At 38.0% G+C, this 27,411-nt stretch overlaps 2 protein-coding genes across 2 annotated transcripts in view; both read right to left on the bottom strand.

Moving 5' to 3' along the window:
* Positions 1–3,516: 3,516 nt before the first annotated feature.
* LOC144018050 (tubulin beta-2A chain) lies at positions 3,517–11,230 on the bottom strand. Its single transcript, XM_077520151.1, has 4 exons — positions 11,000–11,230; positions 9,785–9,893; positions 7,080–7,190; positions 3,517–4,737 (listed from the first exon to the last, which is right to left on the bottom strand). The coding sequence occupies exons 1-4, from the start codon at positions 11,054–11,056 to the stop codon at positions 3,662–3,664; spliced, it is 1,353 nt and encodes a 450-aa protein (XP_077376277.1). The 5' UTR covers positions 11,057–11,230; the 3' UTR covers positions 3,517–3,661.
* Positions 11,231–14,240: 3,010 nt separating this feature from the next.
* LOC144018042 (solute carrier family 22 member 23-like) overlaps positions 14,241–27,411 on the bottom strand; it is a 49,878-nt gene continuing 36,707 nt past the window's right edge. Inside the window, exons 6-10 of the mRNA XM_077520137.1 lie at positions 26,735–26,837; positions 24,309–24,544; positions 22,778–22,810; positions 21,789–21,912; positions 14,241–19,235 (exon numbers count right to left, since the gene is read on the bottom strand). Of these exons, the coding sequence (XP_077376263.1) occupies positions 18,194–19,235; positions 21,789–21,912; positions 22,778–22,810; positions 24,309–24,544; positions 26,735–26,837 (1,538 nt within the window). The 3' untranslated portion in view covers positions 14,241–18,193. The remainder of the gene's footprint in view (positions 19,236–21,788; positions 21,913–22,777; positions 22,811–24,308; positions 24,545–26,734; positions 26,838–27,411) is intronic.

The raw sequence follows: 27,411 nt of genomic DNA, 5'->3' as shown, positions 1-27,411 counted from the left end.
GGTTGTTGTCTTGGCATATCACTTACAATGAGGGAATACGCAGCAATGGCTAATGCTGAAAAGTGGAAATGTGAAATATGAAAAACTGCTTCCCTGTCAAGTGTACACACTGTCACGCATCCTTACCAGGAACAAAAGAAAAGTAAAACCTGTTGAACTCATGTTTCCTTATGGTTTAGTTGCTAGAGCAACACTTTGCAAAGAGCTCTGGAGTTGTTCTAGACTAAATCTGACCTGACGGAAGAAACTATCAACAAGTCAGAGTTTATTGCACTACTCTATGCGTTCTTAATTTTTTTAAGTACCACAAACACACATCGTGTGTTAGTTGACATCAGGTGTTCATTTCACAAAACATATTTCAACAAACCCTGAAAAGCGAGTTGACATACACTGAGGGAGGAAACTGCGTTTTCAGGACATCTGATTTGAGGTAGTTTTAGCAAGGCAGTTACCATCCATCCATCCATCCATCAATTTTCTTAACCGCTATTCCTCACTAGGGTCACGTGGGTGCTGGAGCCTATCCCAGCTGGCTTCAGGCAGTAGGCGGGCTACACCCTGAACTGGTCGCCAGCCAATCGCAGGGCACACAGAGACGAACAACCATCCACACTCACAAGCACACCTAAGGACAATTCGGAGCGCCCAATTAACCTGCCATGCATGTCTTTGGAATGTGGGAGAGCGGAGTACCCGGAGAAGACTCACACAGGCACGGGGAGAACATGCAAACTCCACCCAGGAAGGCCGGAGCCCGGACTCGAACCCGAGCCTCAGTACTGGGAGGCGGACGTGCTAACCAGTCATAGTACCAGTCAAAATAGTCATTTTAAAAAAAGAAAGATGCAAATATATACATTTAAACAACTCAAAAGTAGTATTAATAATCTTTTTTTTATGTTTACGATTATGCCAATTTTGTAATTGCGGAGTGTAATAATTGAAATTGTAATTGAATTTCGATTAATTACCTTCTTGTGTTGTGGGAACACATTTTACATTGCTGCTCAAACCACTTAATTGTGCAGCATTTTAAACCTCAAAACCTTGTATGATGATGTCATCAACTGAGGACACTTTGTATGACTGTAATGTTGGCAGACAATTAGGACAGAAATAAGCTTATTACACTGCATAACATTGTAATAACACTGTAATAACTATATACTGAGGGTACTCAGTTCATGAGGGGAAATGACATAAAAAAAAATAGTCTATCACAATCTACACTCACACAATTTCATTGTTACAGAAAATACTGTCTATACCAACTTGTGTGACGTCATCTGTGTTCCACTGTACTTCAAATCACAACAAGGCCCACCAATACGCACTCCTACTTTCTCGTCTACTCTAAAGCAATGGTGAGAAGCAGAAGTGACTCATAGTCCCTTTAATCAGCTCTCAAGATTCCAGTGAAATGAAGTGTTACTCAATCGTATGCTGAGTATAATGCATCATATTGTGTGGTGGAGTAGTATTTGTTTTTGTTCGCACTTCCTTTTGACGAGATTTGCTTATTATGAGACCTAAAACATAAAAACACTCGTATGTTACCCCTATACAGATCTACGCGTGTGCGTGTGAGGTCATCAGTCATGTCAATGCAGATGTTTCCATAATGAGGCATTCGTGCCTGACAGACAGACGAGACCGGGTGTGGTCGCATTTAAAGAAACAGTGTCCGCAGTCGCCACGTCTGCCGATACTGCTGATGGAGCAGTTGCGTGCTTGTCAGTGATTCATAACACTTCATAAGGCTCTCTTCGCAGTTTCATGTCAATGTTATGATGACCTATTCACTAAACAAAAATAGGGTTATTATTGGGCTATCTGTGGTTACTTCACATTCATCTCAATTAGCACATACACATACGTATCACTGCAGTTTCTAATTTTTATTTGTATTTTATTTTGTATACTATGCATTATTTTGTCAACTGTTTCATGGTGTTTTATTATTTAATGTTTGTTTTTTTATTTTGGTTTTTAGACTTTGGCTTTAATATGTTAGTTACAGTATTTTATTTTATACACTGTAGTTTGGATTGGAATTAAATAGATTTTATTTATTTTCATTTAGAAGCTTTACTTATAATATATGGTCTTGCGGTGCATTTGCTATTTTATTTATTTTTTTGCTGATGTTTTATTTATTCATATACTACATATTACACACAAATATGCAAAAAATAAATACTTTTATTTTTACCATGTTTTATTTAATTACAAAAATTCTACCAAATATTTAATAACATAAATTAATCTGAAAAATAATACCTACATTTTGATTAAACAATTTTACAAAAAAAATGCTTAATTATATTTTAAAAAAAATACCCTATTTTAATAAAAGAAATAATTAATGCTTATTATTTTTTATTTCATTATAATTCAATTATTAAAGTACAATGTAAGTACCTAATTTTAGAGAGAAAAATGAACTCAATTTTGCACCAAATATGAATTCTTGATAGTGAAAAGAATGAATCAGGCCGTAGGTGGGCCGACTTAATTTGCCGACCCCGAATACTCTATATCAGAGATGACAAACTCAAGGCCCGCTAGATCTGGCCCGTCACGTTTTTTTTCCAAACTTGAATTCAAAACACTACGTGTTAATTTCCATGATCCTAACTAAAATGTCTATCAAATGTTCAAATTGCAATGTGTGATAAATAACATTGAAATTTTTGAAAAAAAAAATTTGTGAGCCGTTTTACGATAAGTGGAACAATAACTGAGCAAACTATTATCCTTGAGTTTTGATTTCAAAACTTTCATCATCAATGTATTATGTAAATTTAATGACACAATGAGACGAAAATTGAGTTTGACACACCTGCACTATTATGGGTATGGGTGGACGTAACAAAGTGTATTTAGCTCCTGTTTCATACAACTTATACAAAATACATTTCTCAATGTACGTATTAAAGATCCACTGTTGAAAAACAAAGATTTGAAGCACACAAAAAATAACCACATACTGTACTATCATTTTTTTGTTTGTTTTTTTGTTTTCCCCCTCGCAAGTGCATAAAAATGACCATTCAAGGATGGCACAAAACTGTTGAACAGCAAACCAAAAAAACTGCAAAATTTCATTATTACTATGAGGTACTATGGTGTTCTATAGATGAGATTCCAAATCCACAAAAAAAAAAATGTTGCAATATAATGCAGTATAAGAAGACCCAGTGTAAATGCAACAAAGGCATGTCTGCCATCTAGTGGTAAATGATGATATTACAACTTAAAACTAGTTAACCCCTGCATATTCGCGGCTCTTGCACACATACTTTAGCATATTTTTTCCAGTATTGTTTATTTATTTATTTTTTTTATTTTTTTTGAAGGGGGGGGGGGGGGGGGTATTTTCTTTTTTTTAAATATAGAATTAAATGCTTTTCAGCATTTTATATAATTTTCGCCTGCTAGTTGCTGAACTAGATATAATTGGTGGGCATTTTACTTTTGTGTTAAAAAAAAAAAAAAAAAAAAAAGACTAAGCAATCTTTACTTGTAATTTATTAATGCTAAACTTTATTGTTTCGAGCAGACAAACAGCAACGGCAGCTTCAACCAACGTTGGCAACAAGTCACGTGTACTAGCGAGAGGATCTACGTTATGTCAGCAGAAGTGGTCTGGCAGTGGTCAACGGCGGCCGTCGTCGTCGTCCCCCTCCAGCTCGTCCTCCTCGTACTCGCCCATTTCGTCGGCGGTGGCGTCCTGGTACTGCTGGTACTCGGACACCAGGTCGTTCATGTTGCTCTCGGCCTCGGTGAACTCCATCTCGTCCATGCCCTCGCCCGTGTACCAGTGCAGGAAGGCCTTCCTGCGGAACATGGCGGTGAACTGCTCCGAGATCCTGCGGAAGAGCTCCTGGATGGCCGTGCTGTTGCCGATGAAGGTGGCGGACATCTTGAGTCCGCGCGGCGGGATGTCGCACACGGCCGTCTTCACGTTGCTGGGGATCCACTCCACGAAGTAGCTGCTGTTCTTGTTCTGCACGCTCAGCATCTGCTCGTCCACCTCCTTCATGGACATGCGGCCGCGGAAGATGGCCGCCACGGTCAGGTAGCGGCCGTGGCGCGGGTCGCACGCCGCCATCATGTTCTTGGCGTCGAACATCTGCTGCGTGAGCTCGGGGACCGACAGGGCGCGGTACTGCTGGCTCCCCCTGCTGGTGAGCGGGGCGAAGCCCGGCATGAAGAAGTGCAGGCGGGGGAAGGGCACCATGTTGACGGCCAGCTTGCGCAGGTCGGCGTTGAGCTGGCCCGGGAAGCGCAGGCAGGTGGTGACCCCGCTCATGGTGGCCGACACCAGGTGGTTGAGGTCGCCGTAGGTGGGCGTGGTCAGCTTCAGGGTGCGGAAGCAGATGTCGTAGAGGGCCTCGTTGTCGATGCTGAAGGTCTCGTCCGTGTTCTCCACCAGCTGGTGCACGGACAGCGTGGCGTTGTACGGCTCCACCACCGTGTCGGACACTTTGGGCGACGGCATGACGCTGAACGTGTTCATGATGCGGTCGGGGTACTCCTCGCGGATCTTGCTGATCAGCAGGGTGCCCATGCCGGAGCCGGTGCCGCCGCCCAGCGAGTGGGTCAGCTGGAAGCCCTGCAGGCAGTCGCAGTTCTCCGACTCCTTCCGCACCACGTCCAGGACCGCGTCCACCAGCTCGGCTCCCTCCGTGTAGTGGCCCTTGGCCCAGTTGTTGCCCGCTCCGCTTTGACCTGCGAGACATTTGCGCCGGCGCAAATTTGCGTCTGTTATTAAAGCTGCTGACCCAGTGTGATATGGTTTGTTTGGTTGAGTTTGGACATTTAACCTTTAAATGACAAAAGAGCCGTTTTGGGCCAAATAAATAACAAAAAAATCAGTCTGGATTTCCGCAAAACATTTGAAGATTGTTATAAAGGAAACAGGATGTTCGTGTTAGCCTAATTCACTGAGCTAAGCGCTAATTCGAGCCGCACCATAACAGAAAAATATGCAGCATCCAATACGTAGACATTCATTTTCCTTTTCATCTTCCGATTTTTAGATTTTTTTTGTGTGTGTATAATGTTTCATACTTTTATCATATATTTTTTAGACATTTCTGCCTTTCTGTTAAATGTCTGACATTTTTGGGAATTTTTTGAGCGTTAGGGTAATATTCTGTCTCTCTCTCTCTCTTTGGACATTTTAGAGCAAATTTTTTGACTACCTTTTTTGCTAGCAGTTTTTGGACATTTTGGCACTTTTGTAGACACTTTATGGTAATTTTTGGGAATTCTTCTTTTGTTTCTAGACATTATTGTGGTTACTTTTTGAACATTTTTCCCTCCATTTTGTTAAATCAATTTGCTGAATTTCTTTGGCAATTTCGTGGGCATTTTATGGAAATTTTTGGGGTTTCTTCTTTTTGTTTTTTGAACATTTACTTTTTTTTTTTTTTCTTTTTTTTTTAAACATTTCCTTTCCAGCCTTTTCTTAAATAAAAATCCAATTTTGTGTTCAATTTATGGTAATTTGGGGGATTTCTTCTTTTGTTTTTGGACATTTTATAGTTACTTTTTCAGCCTTTTATTTTCTGATTTTCTAAAAATAAAATTTCAGACTTTTTTGGCAATTTTGTGTGCACTTTATGGTAATTTGCAAGATTTCTTATGTTTTCAGACATTTTATAGCTTTTTAAAAAAATATATTTTCTTTTCTGTTTTTTTTTTACATTTTCTGCCTTTTTTTTGGCAATTTCAGAGATATTTTACGGTAATTTTCTGCCTTTCTTTTGTTTTTGGACATTATATGGTTATTTTTTTTAACATGTTTAGATAATTTTAAAAACATTTTCATCTACCTTTCAATTCTTTCAGACAACTTAAAAATTTGGACTCTGACAACTATTGAATATTTATGTATCTATTTTTTTGCCTAACTCGTTAATTTATTTAAAGAATATTTTATCTAAAACATAAAAAGTAATGTCAACAAATACTATTTCTACATATTTTTTTTTACAGATCCACAGTGAGCCGAGAGGAACTTGTTGTGCACTTGTGGCTCCAGAGCCGCAGGTTGCAGACCGACCCCTAAGTTTGGAGGACCCAAATGCAGGGAATCAGGTAAGGCAAGGTAGGTTTGCTCTCAAAACTGATTTATTACAAAAACATAAGGAACTTTTGAATAATCAAGAATTTTTACGAACTTAAATCCAAAAAATGTGATTAATATGAACAAATTCACCATAACATGGGGACGTGTGGTTCCATTTTGAACATTGAACTCACATGACCATTTTGGCAATTTCATGGACATTTTGTGGTAAATTTGTGCTTTTCCTCATTTTATCGTCTTTTTTTTAAATTTTATTTATTTATTAATTTTTTTACATTTTTAGATCGGTTTTAAAACGTTTTCATTTACCTTTCATCTCTTTATCTGACAACTTAAAATTTTGGACTTGATTTAATTTTTTTTTTTATCTCAATTGTTCATTTGAAAAATACATCTAAAAAAATAATAATAATAAACGTTAAAAAAAAATCTTAATTTCTACACATTTTTTAGAGATCCACAGGGAGCCAGAGAAGTACGAAAGAGCCACATGTGGCTCCACAGGCTGCAGACCCCTGTTATCGGAAGACTACGAAAAGTAAACAACTGTCTGTATATTTGATATTAAACTACTGTTTACCTCGTTCAGGGTTACTAAAAGCCATCCCAGCTGACATTCAATCGTGAAGTTGTCAGTGCTAGCGCAACAAAAGTTAGCTATGTGAACCACTACACTTGCAGTGGTAGGACGACCTGCGTCACTGTTTCAGCTGTGGTGAGAATAAACAAGACGTGTCAGCTTTCACTTGTTGACGGCTACATTGGCAGCCGTTCCCTTGCGACCACCAGGAGAGCTGACAGCGTGTCACGTAGCGCCACGCTAACAATGCAAAAGCATCCCCTCGCACATTAGCGTGAAGGGTTGTGCGCTGTGGAATGTGGCGAGTTGCTCTCGGGATACTCACACAGTTCACTGTGTCTGTTGTGTGTCTTTGTGTGTGTCTTTGGCACAGGGGGACGTCATAATTCCACTCACCAAAGACAAAGTTGTCAGGCCTGAACAGCTGTCCAAATGGGCCCGAGCGAACCGAATCCATGGTCCCGGGCTCCAGGTCCACCAGAATGGCCCGGGGGACGAATTTGCTGCCTTGGGGGTGACAAAGAGGAGAGAAGAACTGCTTGATGTCATTCCACACTTCGGGACTGAATGTCTCGTCATCTGTCCTTGACATATGAAAGTGTCGTTGTTGTATACGATACGCCCATTTAGCGGAGCGCTCCAGCAAAGTGCTGCAACATACTGCAAGACTTCTTCCAGACCACTGGGCCTCTTAAAGTGCTGAGGTCGACACAGTGGGTTCAAGCAAGGTCCTTCCCAAAAATGTGTCTTCCTTTCAAGCCTTGTCTTTGCTTGAACAATGAAGCCCTGTGCTCGCCACTAACCAGTGACCACTTTTTGTTCTCCTAGCAACTTTACGACTTTTCCACAGAGAAATGACTGTATTCGCAGAGCATCTCCACTTATTTTGTTGAAAAACTGCAGCTCATTCTTATTAAGAAAAATAAGATAAAATTCAACATTATTTATTTGCAAATATTGATACGTATTTCTATTTCTATTTCTTGTGCCTATTGTGATTTTCTTCAAAACAAACGTTTTCTGGTAATTAGTGTTGTTCTGATACCGTTTTTTTGGCCCCCGATACCAATACCCAGATTTGCAGTATCGGCCGATACCGATACCATACCGATACCTAAGGTTTTTTTCCTCAACATGAAAAAGCTGTCCTGCTATTGGTTCAGAGCATTCAAGGGCCAATAGGATATCTTAGATCGGCATGCAATGAACATGTCACATATCAGTGAATGTCGTGCACGAGCAAGACAAAAGATGCTGCATCCAAAATCCTATATTAGCGTTGGAATAATTGGTATCGGCATGTTACTTGTGAGTAGTCACTGATACCGATACCACTGTTTTAATGCAGTATCGGCACCTCTGCCGATACTCATCGACCCATTTTCAGCAGTAAAAACTTAATATATGGCCTATAATTAATGTGGCAACTTCATTATTTTTCATGTACAATTAATACCTTTAAAAAGTATGTTTCTACTTGCTGTCGACTGGTGATGACATCATCTGTGCTGAGGAAGTAGGTAACGACCAATCATGGCTTAATTTACAGAAAACGGGTGAGCCATCATTGGCCGTTACCTACTTCCTCAGCACAGATGATGTCATCACCAGTCGACAGTAAGTCGAAACATTACTTTTTAAAGGTATTAATTGTGCATGAAAAATAATGAAGTTACCACATTAATTATAGACAAAATATTAACTTTTTACCGCTGAAAATGGCTCAATGAGTCAATTATCCCTTTAATATTACAGATTAATGAATTCACAATCTTCACCCAAAAAAATTCAAATGTAACACAACACTGTTTGAAAATTATTTTGTTACAAAATGCCAATTCCACTTTTCTGTTGAAAACGAATTCCCTTGTACACTATTGTCATCTGAAAGAAATTACTACTTTTTGTCTCATAAATCATCATTTTTGTTATATATTACATTACAGTAATAGTACTTTTACTTGAAAAAAAAATCAACTAATATCATCACTGATGCTTGTTTGTCACAAAACACAGCTTTTATTTATGTAAAATTGCTTCTTTAATTGCTTCTTTAAAAATGTCAACTTGTATTCGTTTTTTTTCCTTTGCTGTTTTTCGAAAATAAATGTAAAAATTACTCCACACTTGTAACCTTTTATTATTATTATTATTATTATTATTATTATTATTATTATTATTATTATTATTAATGTATTTATTTTAAATAATGTATATAGGAGTCTGTTATTTACAGAATCCATATTTCTATGCGGAATATGCAATATGTATCTCCACCAAGAAATACATTCTAAATGCAATGAACATAAATGTCAATGGAAACTCTCCAGATTAGAGAGATAGAGAGCGAGAGAGCAAGAATTAGATAGATAGATAGATAGATAGATAGATAGATAGATAGATAGATAGATAGATAGATAGATAGATAGATAGATAGATAGATAGATAGATATTGTTACATTGGTAACAATATTACCGTGCTAGCTAATAATAGCTAGCTTGCTAACTAACAATAGCCAACGATAGATAGATAGATAGAGATAGATAGATAGATAGATAGATAGATAGATAGATAGATAGATAGATAGATAGATAGATAGATAGATAGATAGATAGATAGATAGATAGATAGATAGATAGATAGATAGATAGATAGATATTGTTACATTGGTAACAATATTACCGTGCTAGCTAACAATAGCTAGCTTGCTAACTAACAATAGCTAACGATAGATAGATAGATAGATAGATAGATAGATAGATAGATAGATAGATAGATAGATAGATAGATAGATAGATAGATAGATAGATAGATAGATAGATAGATAGATAGGAGTGGAGTTGCAAATGAATGTGAGAGACGCTGAAGGCTCAGTGAGTTGTGACCTGAAGTAACCCCACTGCAGCAAAAGCAGCAGGCAGCGAGATGAGATGAGAGTGCAGATACCTGTGCTCCCTACGGACACACGGGTGGAGGTGGACATGGAGATGGAGACAAAAAAAGACGGAAAGATATTTTAGCTGCTGTTCACTGTCCCCAATTGTGTTAGGACCGACTTTCTCGTGCCAAGGATCCCTTCTAGTTTGGATTTGTTGCTTACCTGAAGCCTCGTTGAAGTACACGTTGATCCTCTCCAGTTGCAGGTCACTGTCGCCCTGGTAACTGCCCGACGGGTCGATGCCGTGCTCGTCGCTGATCACCTCCCAGAACTACAACAACAACAGTTTTTGTTCAAATGTCACCTGTCCTCCTGATAATTTTGTCCAAATTACACATTTAAATCCTTTGGGATTCTTTGACCAGTTTCCGCATTTTCACAATGTCACTTAATAAAAAAAACATACATGTTAGGCTACAGTGTTATTTCCTGTGGACGTTCCAATACTTTTGTCCACATTTTGTGAGGGTCTCGGACCAACATTCACACCTGCAAGCAGTTTCCTGTCTTTATGTTATTTTTGTCCTCAATTGGTCTAACATGCATGTTTTTGTCTTAACATGCTTTCTTTCGTTTTAATATAATACAGTATGGCGGTTTATCTTGGTTAGTGTCATATACAGGATTTTGTCCTCATTTAGCCTAGCATGTTAGCATGTTTAGTGTTTGTGTTAGTAGTTACTTCATCATACGTTATAACAATGTATTTTTGTTGTGAATCAATATAACATTCGTGTTTTTATAACCTAGAATGTTTTGTGAATGTACCCAACATATGCTTAATTTGTCTCCCATGCGCATGTTTATAAGAAACATGTTTTATTTTCCATAGTTTTGCGTTAACATACGTTTTGTCTTCAGTTTGTCTAATATCTGTTTTTTTTTATTTTTATTTTTTATCTTTAAATCATGTTACATGCTTGCTTTTGTTTTTACTTTGCCAAAAATGTTTTAGAACCGTTTGCCATTAATTGATGTAACGTTCATATTTTTATAACGTAATGTTGTTGGAACGTGGGGGTAAGCCAGTGAGAACATGCAAACTCCACACGGGAAGAAGATTCAAACCGCAGATCTCCTCTCTGTATATTTATTTTCTATATTGGCTTACACGAACATGTTTTTGGACAAGGAAGATGCTGCAATTGAACAGAACATTCAAGTACAAAAGCCACGCCCTTCACGAGGTCTTCATCAAGTGTGCATCTGTTTGGTGGCAAAATAAAATGAAACTTAAGTCCATTCATACATTTTATATCTTTATACTATCACCACCGAACCCCAGCCCTAAACCTAATCCTAACTCCAACCTATGACTGAATGTGAAAATTAACTTCCTGGTTGAGAGTTATTAACAGAATTTAATGAGTTGAGTACCTTGGCCCCGATTTGATTGCCACATTGTCCGGCCTGGATGTGCACGATCTCCCTCATGGTGCGGTGCGCCGATGGACGATGGCTGACTGGGGTGGGTCGTCTGCTGGGTGCGTTCGCTCCTGTCGCGCCCTGGCCAGCGTGTGCTCGTCAAATGTTGTGGTTATGCGGCGCGGATCAGAGTCAGCGTCGCAGCATCCTCAGCATCCCCCGGCAGCCAATGGCAGAGCTCGGCTGTGATGCGGCATCGGATGTGCTGCATCATCATCATCAGCATCATCGGCCTCACCAGCATGATGATGCTGTTCTATGTCAAGCAGGTGGCGCATGAAAGATGTGAATGTGTATGTGAAAGATGAGAAGGCTGGAGCCGGCACATAAAATCCACTCATCACATTAGTTTTTGCTGATCTCATCTCACCACACCTTTTTGGTGAATCAACGCTTAAAAAATAAATAAAATAAAGCAAAACAAAAACTTGACCATCCTGGCAGTAACTAGGAGATGGCTGCAATCTGATCCTTCAACACATACCGATTGGATAAGTATTGTGAACACAATTGAAAGTGTGGAGCGAATTACTTTCTCTTTAAACCAAAAAATGGAAAAATTTCTTGTTTTGGGAAAAATTGATTGTTTATAAACCAAAGAACTGACTCTTTAACCATTGTTGTATAAAAAGACCGAAATTACTGTATTTTTTTTCTTCCTGTAACGTGAAATTGATGACCAAATGTATGTTTGTTGTTTCTGTTTTGCTGTAATTGAAGAAGTTATAAAAATTAAGTTAAAAAAAAAAAACGTGACCATACTATGATCAATACATAATAATATAAATAACAACAAAGGTGTTGGATAAATTGTGGCACAGAGTGAAGATTGGGGTAGCTAGCTAGCTAACTAGCTAATAAGCTAGCCACAGTCTGTAGTTGTAGAGGGGATGCGAGATGCCCGAGTACAGTAAAAAAAAAAATCCAGGAAACTGAAATAGTTAACATTGTTAAAGACTACAGATTCTATTTTTGAGGATAGCACATCTGCAACATGTCACTTATGCTGCATTTGAGGAAGATCAAAAGTCAGATTTATCCCAGCTGGCTTTTCCCAGTTCTGACCTGAAAGCATTCGAGGAGAAAGTAAACAACCAAAATGGCGGATACTGAAAACTTCTTTCTTTATTTTGGTCCTCAAAACACACAAACATCGAGCAAAGATGCCTTCTTGCAATGTTGCTTCATTTATTGTACTTACCTTATTTCATAAGCATTCCATACAGTTCAGTATAGTTCACCGTATAATTTCATATAGGGAGATTGCGGAATTACTGTCAAATACATTGTGTTACGTGGCAATATGTTGAATAATTATGAATGAAAAAATCTATAGATTTATACGTAAGTAAATTGTCTGGGTTTTCGAAGGGGTCGCCATTGTAGAGTGACGTCACTTGTCGTCCGTCGGTGAAGTCAGGTACTTTTTTCCCCTGACTTCGCAAGTGGAATTTCCGAGTTCAAGGGGGCGTTCCCGTACACACTTCCTGGTTTGAAGTTGGAAAATTCCAACTTCCCACTTTCGGCGAATGCAGCATTATGCCGGCGAATCCGCATCTTATACAAGCGCAAGGCTCACTACGTGTTTTTCAATTTGGAAAAACTGTCTCCGCCACCTTGGAAATGCGCCTGGCGGTGTGACGATTTGGTGGCTTTAAGGTCAATCCAAACCTTACGCTTGCCCAAACCATGTGGGCTGCCTGGTTGATTCAGAATTAAGTGAACATATGCAGGCCTATATGTGATAAAAATGAATTTAAAAATATCAATGTCATCAGTTATCCTTCCAAATTGTCAAGACTTTAGAGTGCGACTAGCATGCCTCATATAACGGGAACGAAAGCAGCTGCTTTGATTGGCTGTGAAGGAAGCTGTGACCACTCCCACAACGGCACAGTAGAGAAGTTTACAAAGTGTTCATTGAGCAAGAAACGTTTTTTTTTTGTTTTTTTTTAATTATGGGTGGAAAGAAAGGCCACACAGGAAGGACGCAGCCAAGATTTGAATCCCAAACCTCAGGCCTGCGAGGCAGCTGTGCCACCACTAGGGCCATCGTGCTGCCTTTTTAACAATTTCAATAATAAAAAGTGGCTGATATGAAAGTAAGCGATAAAGCCAAAGTTCTCCTTTTGTCTCACATCCTGTTTGGCTGGAGATTAAATGGCGGCCTTCAAAGCTTGCTCACCCCCCACCCACTGCTCTGTTCCTGCTTTTACTGTCCCGGCGAGCTATTCATTAAATTGCCCTTTGTCCTGTGGTCTGCGAGGCAAGCAGAGGTTGTCTTTGCCGGTGATCGAAATCCTGTTGTTGCATTTTGAGGGCAGTCTTAATCGTGTATGTGCGTATAGCTCGAAGAAGATTGATAGCGCTGCTGAAATATACATCAAGCTGCAGCCAGGAGTATAGTGGAAAGCATAAAGACGGGGACATGTTAACAGTGGGGGGCATTCTTCCTGCACGCTCGCCGGTTGCCTAGCAACGTGATTGTATCCCCTGCGAGGAAATTGTCCACACAGGATTTAAAGTTTGTAGCAGGATTTTGTTACACAGTCAGAGGCCAACTCATTCTGACTGCGACATGCTGCTGGCAGCAAGGCAACAAACAGCAAAAAATAAAATCAAATATATATGGAGTCTTATTTAATTAACATGAGCGGAGCAGAATAAATGACCACAATCAAAATTATACTCCATCTAGAAAGTAATACTATAATACAGTTTTGGTGCTGCTTAACATATTTCCGGGGTTGTTGGCAGTTTTTAAGTTTAATTTATATATGAACATACTTTTTTGTATTCCTTTAAAAAAAAAAAAAAAAAAAAAAGGGTTTTAAGGCTTTTTAAATATATATATATGAAAATACTTGCTTATATGCTTGAATGTATGTTTAATTAAAGGTACTTCCAAGTACATTCAAATGTATATGCAAATCAATTTTAAAATGTTTAAAGATGGTCAAATGTACGTGCAAATACTTATGAACGTATTTAAATGACACAAATATAATTTCCCCACCAATAACGTGACCTATAACCTGTACAATAGATTTTTTTTTTTTTTAGGTTAAGTAAAAACAGGTGAGTAGTTGCACAAGTACAAACACCCTCAGTTCAACCTGTTTTTGTTTTGTTTTTTTTAAACCATAACACATGCAATCCCACATGCAATTTGAAAAACAAAGTGTACAGCTGATCAATAAATAGTAGTTTATTTTGACAACAGGTATGGCTTATATACAAGTGCGTGTAAGAATTTGAAAATAAAGTGAAACCAAACATTCAGAAATTATAAATGGTACAGTCCATGTTTTTTTTTTTATTTTTTTTTTTTAAACATTCATTCAAATCTCCCTTCGAGTGGAAGGAAGCAGAACCTGAACACTTGATCACCTTTCACACGTTCATCCTTCATATTTATATTCACTGTTCCACATAATCCATTTATATACTGTCCGTTCAACGCTTCCACGGGTGCTAAATTGTACTCGATGTATTGCGGATGCTTCAGTCAGCACCGTGCAAAAGCTTGACGAGATCTGACACGAGCGACTCGTTTATTGTTTTAATATGGCCGCTGTGTTGGCGACACAAACACACACAACAAACGGAAGGAAGCCGAGTTAAAGCAAAATCTCTGCAGCACATGTCAAAGTCTGCACCATCAATTGTTCAAATAAAGCTCCTCCTTCCCTTTTCTATTGTTTTCTATTTGGGAAAAGCTCCATTGAATGTACGAAGTATTAGCGCCACGCAGAACGTTCAAAATAAAAGTGGTAAAAAAAAGAAGTCATTTGAGTCGTTTTACTGCAAGATAATGTATGACAATAGGTCTTAATATCGCAAGAGGATGTAAGAAAAATTATTTTTATGAGAATACAGTCAATGTTATAATAGTTGGGATAATTTTACGAGCAAGAACAAAATCTCAGGTTGTATTCTTTTCCATTAATATTATTTAACATGACCAAAAATACAAGCAAACAAACAAAACAAAAAAAACCTGAAAAAAGTTCCAATGTAAAATAAGTTGTTACATTTTTGGGGGGGTTGGGGGGAATTTCCGAGCTGATTATACTATTTTTGGATTTCTTTTTAATTTTAGGAAAAAAAAAAAAAGTCACGCCAATCAGTCACACAGGCAGGAAAGGAAAAGGCAGAAAAATGCTTTTTTTTTAATTATCATTTTCCTGAGAATTTCAAAAGGTGTATTTAATGTCATAATGTTACAGGAGTAAATTTTAAATTCACTTTGAGATTTAACAATTTTATATTACCAAAATGAAGTCAAAATATATGAACTCCCACACAAGCAAATGAAATAACTCAAAATTTGTCATTTTAGTATTTTAATCACTAATCATACATATTTCGCTTAAAAAAATATTGCTCCGGCAAAATCAAAACTTGGTCCTGAACTTAGTAATAACTTTAATAAAAATAAAATTGTATAAATATTTTGTGATGAAATGACAACTTGAGTTATACATAATTATAATATAATTAAATATTATGTATTTATTTTTATTATTTTTTAACTTTATGCCCACTTGATCAAAAGCAGATGCAGCCCCCAGGTGGATGCCAGGGGCTTATACCAAAAAAAAAAGAAAAAAAAAAAGAAAAAAGAAAACAAACAAACAAACAAAAAAACAAAAAACACCTCCCCGATACCCATTGTGGGATCAATGGTCTTTTTTTTATTTTATTTTATTTTTTTTTTATTCCTTTTGAATTTTTATTTAATATTAATGTTAGTTTAAAAAAAAAAGAGATAAAAACAAATCCTAAAAGTTCGACTTTTTCAGCTAAAAGAACAAAAATAAAAAAAATAAAATTTCAACTTTTTGTTGTCTTGTATTTGAGTATTTTCTCATAATCCACTTTCTTCCTTTCAACGTACTTTTTATATTTGACTTTGTAAAGTCAAATTTGTGTCCAACATTGTTTTAGTGTGGCTCTAATACTCCGCCAATGTGATGTCACATGATTGTAGGGAATTTGTGCTTTTGAGGTGTGTAGCAGCATCAGACACTGGCATGAATATTTCACAACTTGATCATCCAACAAGGATTGCCACCTTTTAAAAAAAAAACCAAAAAACAAAAAAAAAACTCATACTTTGATTCAAGCTGCATTGCATCATTCACAGGAAGGAAGGAAAAAAAACAAGCACAATCTTGTCGCCAGTGCACATGGAGGAAGAACATTGTTGGAAAGTACCTGTGATTTTTTTTTTGTGCATGTATTTTTTTCATGAACGCACCACAAGATTGCGACAGGAGCTCTCTCTCTACTTTCTGTTCCTCCCTGGGCAAATTCCGCGAGATACAACAAGGGCGGGAACCTTGAGTCACATTTTGCAAACAAAACAAAAAAATATGTCTGGCTTTTGAGTTTGACAGTAATGAGTAATGACCCTTTTTATTTCGCTTTCTGAGCATGGTTGTAAACATCTCGGCAAGACGACTGCGTGCGTCAAGTATAGATGGAAGAGTCTTTTATGAAGCAGTTTAGTTGTGTGTGGATGTAAAAAAAAAAAAAAAAAAAAAAAAAATACAATAAACATAAAAATTACAATGCATCCATTTAAAAAAAAAAAAAAATTAAAAAAAAAATCATTTTGTCTTTGCCGACTGTTTTGTGCGCCATGTGAGGCGTCATCAATATTGCAAGAATGAAGCTTTGTACATTAATCAGGTCAATCAGTTTTCAATTTGGTTCACACGCACACACACACACACAATTAAGCACTTGCTGACAATATCAATACAATATTACCACACAGTCCATTTGGACCCATTGTTTCGGGGGGGAAAAAAAATCCTTCCTACAAAAGACAGTCCGATCGCATTTAATCGCCTGCATTGATCCGATTCACTCCACCCACATTCAGTCTATGGCAGGGGGCTGCACAAAACGAGCCCTCAGATGCATGCAATACTCATTTTTGGCACCATTTTAACATTTGCGTTTTGGTTTTGATGGGAGTTGCGCTTATTTTTGTGCTGTTTCTCGAGATCATTTACTTCAATATCGGCCAAAAAACAAGTCTTGTTCTTCCATACAGTGCATACGAAATCGATTAGACCAGTTTACGATGTTTTGGTAATTGCCAAAATAATTGTTTACTTTCTGTCCTAGGTAATTTAAAGGAATACTTGACTCATTGAACAATTTTCAGCAGTGAAGTTAATATTTTGTCCAGAATGAATTTCATAATTTCATTATCTTTCATGTACAATTAATACTTTTAAAAAGTAATTTTTCTACTTGCTGTCGACTAATGATGACATCACCTGTGCTGAGGAAGTAGGTAACGGCCAATCATGGCTCACCTGTTTTCTGGGTTTGGTCAGTAAGCTGAGCCATGATTGGTCGTTCCCGATTCGTTCCCGCAAGTAGAAAAATGACTTTTTAAGGTACTAATAGTACATAAAAAAAAAACACATGAAGTTACCACATTAATTATAGGCAAAATATTAACTTTTTACTGCTGAAAAAGGCTCAATGTGTCAAGTATCCATTTAACAAGGACCACCAAACTACTCAGTGGAGCCCCCTGGAAATTAAAAAGGAAAATGCAAGAAATGATCCAATTTCCCTTAATTGGTCTGAAAATTATTATTAATTTCCTACAAATCTTTCTCTGACTGGCACTCATGCCAAAACAACAACAGTAGAGTTTTGGCACCATGTGGTGGCAATCTTGGTGTCAAGGAAGCATGTTGATGTGAGTTGGGGAGTTCCATTTGGACAAGTAGTGCTTTGACGCCATCGTGGATTTTCACTGCATACATTTTTGGTGATGTTTTTAGTGGTCAACTCTTTCCAGGAAACTGGCCTAATAAATCTGTTAAGCACTGCATGCCGGACAAACAAAATTTATTTGGCTTCCTCACGTCCTGCATGGCGCTCGTTTCGGATCGACTCTTTCAAAGTTTTTTGATGCAGTTTCAAGGCTGGTGATTTATTTATTTTTTTCTGTTTTCCTGTTCACCGACATTCAAAAACAACGCTGTCACAAAGCAGTCTCTTGTGCAGGAAGAGGAAGAGGAAGGGGATGGCGTTTCAAGACCACCCAACTCCAGGCTGGGACGGCTTTCCTTTTGAAGGTGAATTTTATTTGCTGCCAAGCGTCCGTCGTCATCATGACGACGACGCCACGCCGTTGAGGGCGTTGCTTTCCGTGCTGGCGCTGATTGACAGCACGCCGGAGTCTATGGGGGAGGAAACCGTACAGACCACCAGAGACGGGGGAGATGCTCGTGAAGGGCTGGAATCCGAGTCCGAGTCTTGAGAATCCTGTAAAGGATGATCAGTCAACGTGGTCGCCGTGGCGACGGAGGCGGTTGGTTCTGAGACGGGAGCGGCGTCGGGCGGAGGAGACGGGGAAGGGGATCGAGGCGGTGGCGTATGGCCGGATGAGGGTAAAACCAAGTCTGGAACGGGGGAGGGAGGGGGAGAAGGATCGCCGCCGCAGGGTGACGACGGTGGCGTTGATTGCTCCTCTATTTCTAAGTGGATGTCTGAGCAGAGGGGGGAGGGGGCGTCGCCCTCTGGCGACGGTGGAACCGATTCCTCGGACGTAGCGTCTAGATGGTTGGGGGACTCCGAGTCGGGGAGCGCTTCCGGCGTAGGGGACGAACGAATGGCATCGACGGAGCGAGCGAGAGGCTCGATGGAAGCGAGGACCACTTCCGAAGGTTTGTCCTGGTCGGACAACAGCGGGTGCGAGTGCGCGGGCGCGGACGACAGGAGGTGCTCTTGGCTGGCGTGCACGACGTCATCTTTCGTCGGCACCTCGGCGGCATCATCGTCATCGTCATCGTCATCGTCGGGCCGCTCGGCGAGGTCCACCGAGTCCATGGTGGAGACGGCGGTGGCGGCCACCTCGTGCAGCGGCGTGTCGCGCACGCGCGTGTAGTCTCGTGCACTCTCGGAGGGCGCCAGCACCTTGCGCGGCAGCAGCAGCGGCTGGCGCGCGTAGCTCTCGCCGTCGGCCAGCGTCTCGGGCAGCGGGTGGTAGCGCGTCTCGGGCAGCAGCAGGATGCAGATGATGCAGATGAGCGTGCAGCAGGCGAAGATGATGTGGTGCAGGAAGTAGCCTTTCTGGTTATGCAGCTCCATGATGGGCGCCGTCAGCATGCCGAAGCCGGCGCTCGCCAGGACCAGGCCCAGGCCGCCGCCCCTGCGACCGTCACAATACAGGTTAGGGAAAACATAATACTTTTTTTTTTTTTTTTCCCCAGACCGATACCAGTTAGAGTACTCAACTCGAGTAGTTTCACATCCCGATAGCAATTACAGGTACACTCCTACTTTTGATATATATTAAAAAAAATAATAATAATAAATAAATATAATAATAATAATAATAATAATAATAATAATAATCCTCAAAATTAGATGGAATTAATGGCAAATCTCTAATTCTTAGATCCTGATGGTAAAACGGCCACAAGGGGGCATATGAGTACTAGGGGTGTGAATTGCCGAGTACCTGACGATTCGATCCGTATCACGATTCACAGGTCACGATTCGATGCGATACCGATTAATCCCGATATGAATTTACAAGTCGATTCTTGCGATTTTTTTTTTTACTCAAATTTGGAAAATATTAAGAAAATGTATTTATTTATTGATCTTATTGAACTTCAGTTTTATAACTGTGAGCCACTGTATTTAACAAACAGGTTGTAACCTTTTTCATGTTAGAACAGCATTGAAATAAAATATTATGGCTTAATGCTCCATTAATATAATATTCTTCCATGCTTAAGGTGTGAAAGTTAGACGTTTTGTTGAATATTTTTCCATCAAAAATGGACATTAAAAAAATCGATTCGGCTGCCTATTGAATCGATTCGAGAATTGCGTGCTGTCGTATCGCGATATATTGCCGAATCGATTTTTTTTTAACACCCCTAATGAGTACCATCCATTCATCCATCCATCCATTTTCTTGACCGTTTATTTTATTTTTTTGACCGTTTTACAAGGGTCGCTGGCTTAGGGCAGTAAGCGGGGGACACCCTGAACTGGTTGCCAGCCAATCGCAGGGCACACAGAGACGAACAACCATCCACACTCACACGCACACCTAGGGACAATTCGGAGCGCCCAATTAACCTGCCATGCATGTCTTTGGAATGTGGGAGGAGACCGGAGTACCCGGAGAAGACCCACGCGGGCACGGGGAGAACATGCAAACTCTACCCAGGAATGCCGAAGCCTGGACTCGAACCCAAGTCCTCAGTACTGGGAGGCGGATGTGCTAAATCCCTAGTATTTATGGAATATTAACAGTTTTGATTTAAAAGTATTTTATTCCCTCAAAACATGCTTTTTATTAACATGCTAGTTATTAAAATATACCTAAAAAAAAAATCCAACGATTGATGTAACAGCATGACTTTCTTTTAAACAAAAGTATATCTTTCTAAAAAAAATATATATATAAATAAATAAATAAATCACATTGTTTTTTGATTGTTATTAAGATGCACATAAACAATTCTGCATCTTTTATAAATTTCTTAATAAAACACATTTCACATAAAACACACAATATAAAAGAAAAAAAGCCAATCTAAATATTTGTTCAACTACCTAAACTCAACTCTAAATATAATCAGAACATAAATAACAAATTATGTTTTCACATATGAAATAACATAAAATAAAATGTAATAATAAAATGGAATAAGGAAATCCGTTTTATTGCATGTTTGGTTTAATTCAACTCCATCCATCAAAAAAAAAAAAAAAAAAAAAAATCATTATCTGACACTAGTCCGATTAATATTGCTTTTGTGGACTATGAAGTAAGCAGCAAAATTCACCTGAAGAAAATGTTTGACTTGACTAACTCAACCAGTGTGTTTGCATGATGACAATAAATACATAACATATTTTATATATGGTATATAAGTTAAAGGTGACCACAATGCAAGACCAGTGAACACCATTACATTTTTGATGAAAACCTGCCTTCTTCAACAAGAATGTGATGGGACATCTAGCACGACAATGACCCAAAGCCTATTTGCAAGTTGCCAAGGCAACAAAGGAGTGGCTCAAGAGGAAACATATTAAGGTCATTAAGTGGCTGAGTCAGTTGACAACCCTCAACCAACAGAAAACCTGAGTGAAGTGAAACAAAAGTCAAGAAATTAAAATTCCACTCACATAATCAATAAACAACCGAGATTGTTCATGTCTTTGCAATGTACAAATTCACCCACTTGGTGTGTTTCAAGTGAAGTTGCCTTGTTTTAGACAGCAGAGAGTGCTGCAGCACCGCTTCTTTTTCCAGCCATACACGACTTGCAATCCTGCAGGTGGCGCCCTTCACGCACTTACAGCTGATTCCACCTTACGTAAGGCAGGCCACATGCAGTGAAGCTCACAGTGCTCACAAGGGATTTGCACAAGCTGCGCCTTTGTCAGACACTGATGCTGACAAAGGCTGCGCCATATGTTCCATTATTTCTTCTTGGTGAGGAGGTGGAGCAACAAATCTATTTGAATTAGATGGCGTCACTAGTATTGACTGGAAACTCAGGTATTTTTAATATTCAAGGATGATGCTGGAGGTTTGTTCCTACATTGTATATAAGTGGAGGAATGTGGCTATCTATGCTAATGCAACTACACTGACCATTTATATATACGTCATTTATATATTCTAGGTCATACATCAGGTTTTTGAGAAAATATCATGTAAGACGCGCTTTACCTGATGACTGTGGGCGTGATCTCCGCACAGAAGAAGATGCTCAGGTTGCTGACGGCGTGGGAGGAGAACATCCCGATGATGGAGAAGGCGATGGAGAAGTTCTTCTTTAGTGTGCTTGAGCTGTCTACACACAAACATGATTTTTTTTGCTCCAATGCATCATTACAACATAAATTGTTGACTGTACAACTTTTGGCATATATTGCACAGGAGTACGTTTTTAGACTGGTAGCACATTCAGCCTCTAGGGGCGCTCTAGGATTTGGGCCTCTTTCCTCTCTGACATGCAGGTATGATGAATCCAGTCAGCTGTTGCTTAACGTTTGCCATCATACAGTACGAGGGTTTCGGTATCATCAAATCTAATTGAATGCAACTTAAATCTAATTGAATGCAACTTAAACCTAATTAAATGCCCTTAAACACGTGTGCACACATATTCATAAATACATGTACTTATGTATTAGGGCTGTTAGTCAACAACTTGTACTCCTAAATCGCTTGATTTTCATAGTTGACTCCCAATTAATTGTATAATAATCATGTTATATCTGTTCTACATTTACAATGAAATATATTTTTTTTCATACTCTTGCTTTAGTGTTTCATGTTGGATGTGACAGAACACTACATTTTTCTTTTCAAATTCAGAACAATTGGTATTTAGAACATAAAGCATCTCTGGGTAATTGTGTTCATTGTGAATTACACCTAGTCACCAGTTCCCACAAATGGTTGTTTTTGTTTTTAAATCATATTCATTGATGCTAAATGGTGTTTCGAGACTCCTTTACACAATGTTGTATGTAAAATAATAGAAAGAACAACAACTGTATGCTTCTCGACATTTCATGCTTCTTAATGCCTTAATTTGAGCAAAATCCAATTCATGACTTTTAATGCTTTTCTGCAGAAACCTGCAGAAACCCCGGAGTACATAGCCAAAACCACAAAAAGATTATAGTCATCATGTCATGCTATAGGCTTACCTATATTGAGATGTGTACTGTACTTTCCCAGCACTAGAAGACAAATCAAGAAAAAGGGTGTCAGTTGTGAAAGAGAAAGAAAAAAAACACAACTCATGATTAACAATTAAATCTACAATCAAACACGACAAAAGCTCGTCACAACACAAAGTGCCATGTGAACGCAACATCTTATTATGTTGACACAAGTTGAACATTAAGTCACCAGTAACTGAATAAACCAACTCGTGTCTTGTTGGTACACATTGACCATCAGGGCCATTTGTGGACATGTCCAAAATCGCCATTATGAACAGCTGACATGAGCGCAGGACATGCCTCAATGTGCAAGCGCTGGACAATTCATTAGGTACGCTAATCAAAATTTGGCACTATTTAACACCTTCAAAATGGAATAACTATACAATTTAATGAATTACAACCATAAAAAAAAAAAAAAAAAAAAAAAAAAAAAAGACCATACATTCTCAAATAGAGGCCTCCATTTTCATGGACTTTGAATAGTATTTATTTATTTATTGACAAATAGACTAACAGAGAGCATAAGACAATAGAGTACAATAATCTGTCGGACACCATATAATATACTGTTACATATACCGTACTACTACATATTTCAGTGTAATATCATTGTGGCCAAAACAAATTTAATTCCAAATAACATTTTGTGAAAAAGGTCCTAATTTAAATATATAAAACGTGTGCTTTTGATTAGACAATTACAAATAGAATTGATTTGACTTATATTTTTTAATATTATTATTTTATTTTTGTAATAGATTTGACTTTAAATTCTGCACTGCGATTGGCTGGCAACCAGTTCAGGGTGTAGCCCGCCTACTGCCCGAAGCCATCTGCGATAGGCTCCAGCACCCCCCTCGACCCTTGTGAGGAAAAGCGGCTCGGAAAATGGACGGATGGACTTTAAATTCGTATTTGAAATTGACTGCTACATCAAATTAAAATTAATTAAATATATAGAAATAAATATATAAAATAAATAAATTCATCTCGACTGTTTATTTTGACAATATAGGCAAAAAATGAATTAAAATTAAATAAAATATACATATAATTATCGTTTGTCAAAGACAAATCCAATTTCATCTAATTTCAGTGTCATAGTTCTGTAAAAAAACAACTTTATTTACTATTAATATTACAAAAGTGTATTTTTTCAAATAACTCTCACTGATGAAGTTTTTAACCACCAATAGAGACTAACTGATAACACATTTTACAATAATAGTTCTCTGCCCCCGTCAGAGGAAAATATGGTGCTGTTGAATCACAATGTTATTAAAAGTCAAAATTTCTAATAATGTCCAAGCTCTTATTTTGTATCTTACTGTCATGATTGTGTTTTGGGTTGTTAGGACGTTGATCTTGTCAGTTGCTTATGCAGTTACTAGTACGCCCCTTATGATGCTAATGTGATGTTGTCAGTTGCTATGTGCCTTAATTAGTCACTCTCATGTTAGAATTGTGGCGATTGAAGGTAAAAGTAATCAAATCATCAGTGCGAACTCACAGTTTGGCAGACCCAGTTGCAGCAACGACGCCAACGCGGTGATGATCATGAACATGAGGAGGCCGCCGCGCCGGCCCATCAGGCCCACCGCCGGGCACAGCGCCAGGCAGGACGCCACCGCGATGCCCGCCATGGTGTAATAGTCGGCGTAGAAGTCGTGAAACATGGTGGTTTCCTGGGCCTCCGGGTCCATCATGCTGCGGGCGAAGCAGTGGTGGATCCCGTAGCCTGTTAGCCTGCGCAAAAACAGAGGACAAGCAATACATACAATGTATGCTAATGGAAAATAGGTCATTGATTAAAAACTAAAAATAAAATAAATAAATAAAAAATAAAAATCCATTAGAACCTCTCCATTTGAATGTTGTACAATTAATAAAATCCTAAATAAACCTTTCAAAAAAAAAAAAAACACACACATTGAAAAGGCGTTACAACTTATAATACATAATATTATGCATAAGTTCTACATATCTCAGCAGACTACTGCAAAACTTATTTCCTCAAGTATTAACATCACAAGTGCTTCAAGTTGTTACATAAAACATCATCATCATTTCTTTTACCATTGGAATATATTTTCTAAAAATTTTGTAATTATCATTTAGCCCTACATAAAAAAATAAATTCAAATTAAATTTAAAACATAATTTAAACATTGTTACTTCAATAATTTAATATAATACTACAATTCATAATATTATTATTAATTGTATATTAAAACTTTTATATTTTGTCTTTATTAATTATCTTGAAATTAATTTTTTAGTCATACCTAAAAAATACAAATTTCAATTAAGGTAAAAACATATTTTTTTTGCATTTTTATGTAAATTAATAAAAAACTAATTTTGTATTTTATTTCAAGAACAGTCAACTCTTTTACACTTGAAAAGTGTATGAAAGTTAAATTGGTACGCAAAATGTTACCATAGAATCAGGTTTATTAGTTATTGCAGCTTTATTAACATTAGTTATTGCTATTATCATTATTATGATTATCACTATACATATAGTTTTTAAATTCCAACTATAATATTACATGTTAAATAAATATTAAGATTAAAAAAACAAACCAAACACCAACTTAAAACTCTCCCTTTACCAATAAACAAAGGTTTTATGAATCAGAAAATTGATTAATTTAAGTTCCATTATTTCCTATGGGAGTTGACAATTGCGTTTCACCTCGGAGGCTCCACTGGACATTTCATTAATATGATTTTATTGGTTCTAGTTTACAGTGTTATAAACCTGCACTGCATCATGCTGGGAGCTGCTTCTAATGTTTTGATGTCCTCATAACCTCTACTGTGTCATGTAACATAAAAATAAAACAAAATATAATAAACTCCTATCAGATGGTACATCTGTAGACTAAAAACTTTGACCACAAAGATATATATTGTTTTAAATTAATCCATTTGTGGCAGCGTCAATCAAAATCTTAGATCAAGTAGGAGCGCATAATAAAGTAGTGAGTGGTGAGAATGTTGATTCATTCCTATCTAATAAAATGACATCTCAAAGTCCACTGTGCTGTCGTGTAATCCAAAGCAATCCACAATGTACTCTGTCAACATGCACATGTTGACACACAAGAGCACACACACCCTCTGCACCAGGATACACAAAAAGCAGAACTCGCGCTCACTCCCTGTGTGTGTGTGTGTCTATCGTTTCATAAGGACGGCCGCTCATGTAAAATTTACGCCGACTTCAGGAGTCAGTGACGCGATCCGCTGTGGTGAGTGTCTGTACGTGCTAAAGAGCAGGTCAGGGATGGAGGGAAAAGGAGATCGCAGGATAAAAATGGAACGGGGCACTCTTACCGAAAGGCAAAATAGCTTGTTTGGGAAAGAACGGAGGACCGATCAATAAGACTATACTGAAAAGAAAAAAGCATACACTGTTAAATATGGCCCAAATTTGCTATATAAGTGATGCGTCCATTATTATATCAGCAAAATGATTGCCGACCATAGCGAGTTGAGTCATGTGGGAGTTGTTACTCATTTAAGTCAGTGGTGGCGTAGAGTCAGATTAAATAAATGCAATGTAACATTAAATAATATTTGCATTATTTATGTTATGTACATTTTTAAGTGTATTATTGCTTACTTCCGTGCTTCACGTTTGTATGTATTGAAGGTAAACACAGCCTTAACAGATATGTCACTTGAAATGTACATGGACATACACAGGATCTCCCCACATAAATATAAATAAATAGATAAAACAAGAAATAAAACAATAAATAAATAGCCAAATAGCAACAACAACAATAATAACAACAACAACAACAACAACAACAACAATAATAATAATAATAATCAAATAGATAAAGAAAGAAAGAAATTGGATATGGCTACTAAATCCGAATTGCGACGAATTTGCAGTGACAAATCTACCCCAAGCACACTTACGAGTTGACGCAGAGCACAACAATATTTTTCCACAGGTTCCTCGTCCGGGCCATTTTCACGATGCACGTCTTTTTGGGCTTGCGTTGAAGAGCTCTCTGCAATTCTGGGAACACAAAAGTTCAATTCACAAAGCAGTCCAATGGAATCTTGACACTTCAAATCAACATTTAGGACTGAAAAGTTTAATTAATTTCACTGCACTAGCTCACTCAGTTATATTCTTTTAGATTTGGAAACACAAGAAACTGGGGGAAAAAAAAGAAGAAAAAAAAAAAAAAAAAAAAGAGGGCAGCAAGAAAAAGGCCACTGCAGCAAAGTGGAGACTATGGAGTATCACGCTACAACATTTGATAAAATGAGCATGCGTATTTATTTATTTACTTATTGTTTCGAGCTGTGGGGATCCTCAAACTATAAAACGCAGCAAAGAACCACTTTTGAGATTTTGTAACTGAGAATTTAAAATACATCAAGGAACAGAGATGACATGTTTATTAATGTGTACACTGGCAAATTTGACCTATATTCACTGAGTACAGACAAAATGGCTGATTTTTTCATTTATTAAAGATATCTCTCAGTTTGAGGGTTCTCCGAGTTGCACTTTTAGCTTCTGCTGAGAAAGCTAACATTTTTGCCAACACCACCTCTTGATTTGGAGTGTGAAGCGCTCCATA

Source organism: Festucalex cinctus, chromosome 1 (genome assembly GCF_051991245.1).
Source record: "Festucalex cinctus isolate MCC-2025b chromosome 1, RoL_Fcin_1.0, whole genome shotgun sequence".
Lineage (NCBI taxonomy): Eukaryota > Metazoa > Chordata > Actinopteri > Syngnathiformes > Syngnathidae > Festucalex > Festucalex cinctus.
This window is presented reverse-complemented; position numbering and strand designations above follow the sequence as displayed.

What these genes read in the sequence shown, in the direction of transcription:
- LOC144018050 (XM_077520151.1), bottom strand. Translation starts at nt 11,056, where the DNA reads ATGAGGGAGATCGTGCACATCCAGGCCGGACAATGTGGCAATCAAATC. An exon ending in GTACTTCAACGAGGCTTCAG is followed by an intron (nt 7,191 to 9,784) that starts GTAAGCAACAAA and finishes GTCACCCCCAAG; the next exon opens with GCAGCAAATTCGTCCCCCGG. An exon ending in GCCTGACAACTTTGTCTTTG is followed by an intron (nt 4,738 to 7,079) that starts GTGAGTGGAATT and finishes AATGTCTCGCAG; the next exon opens with GTCAAAGCGGAGCGGGCAAC.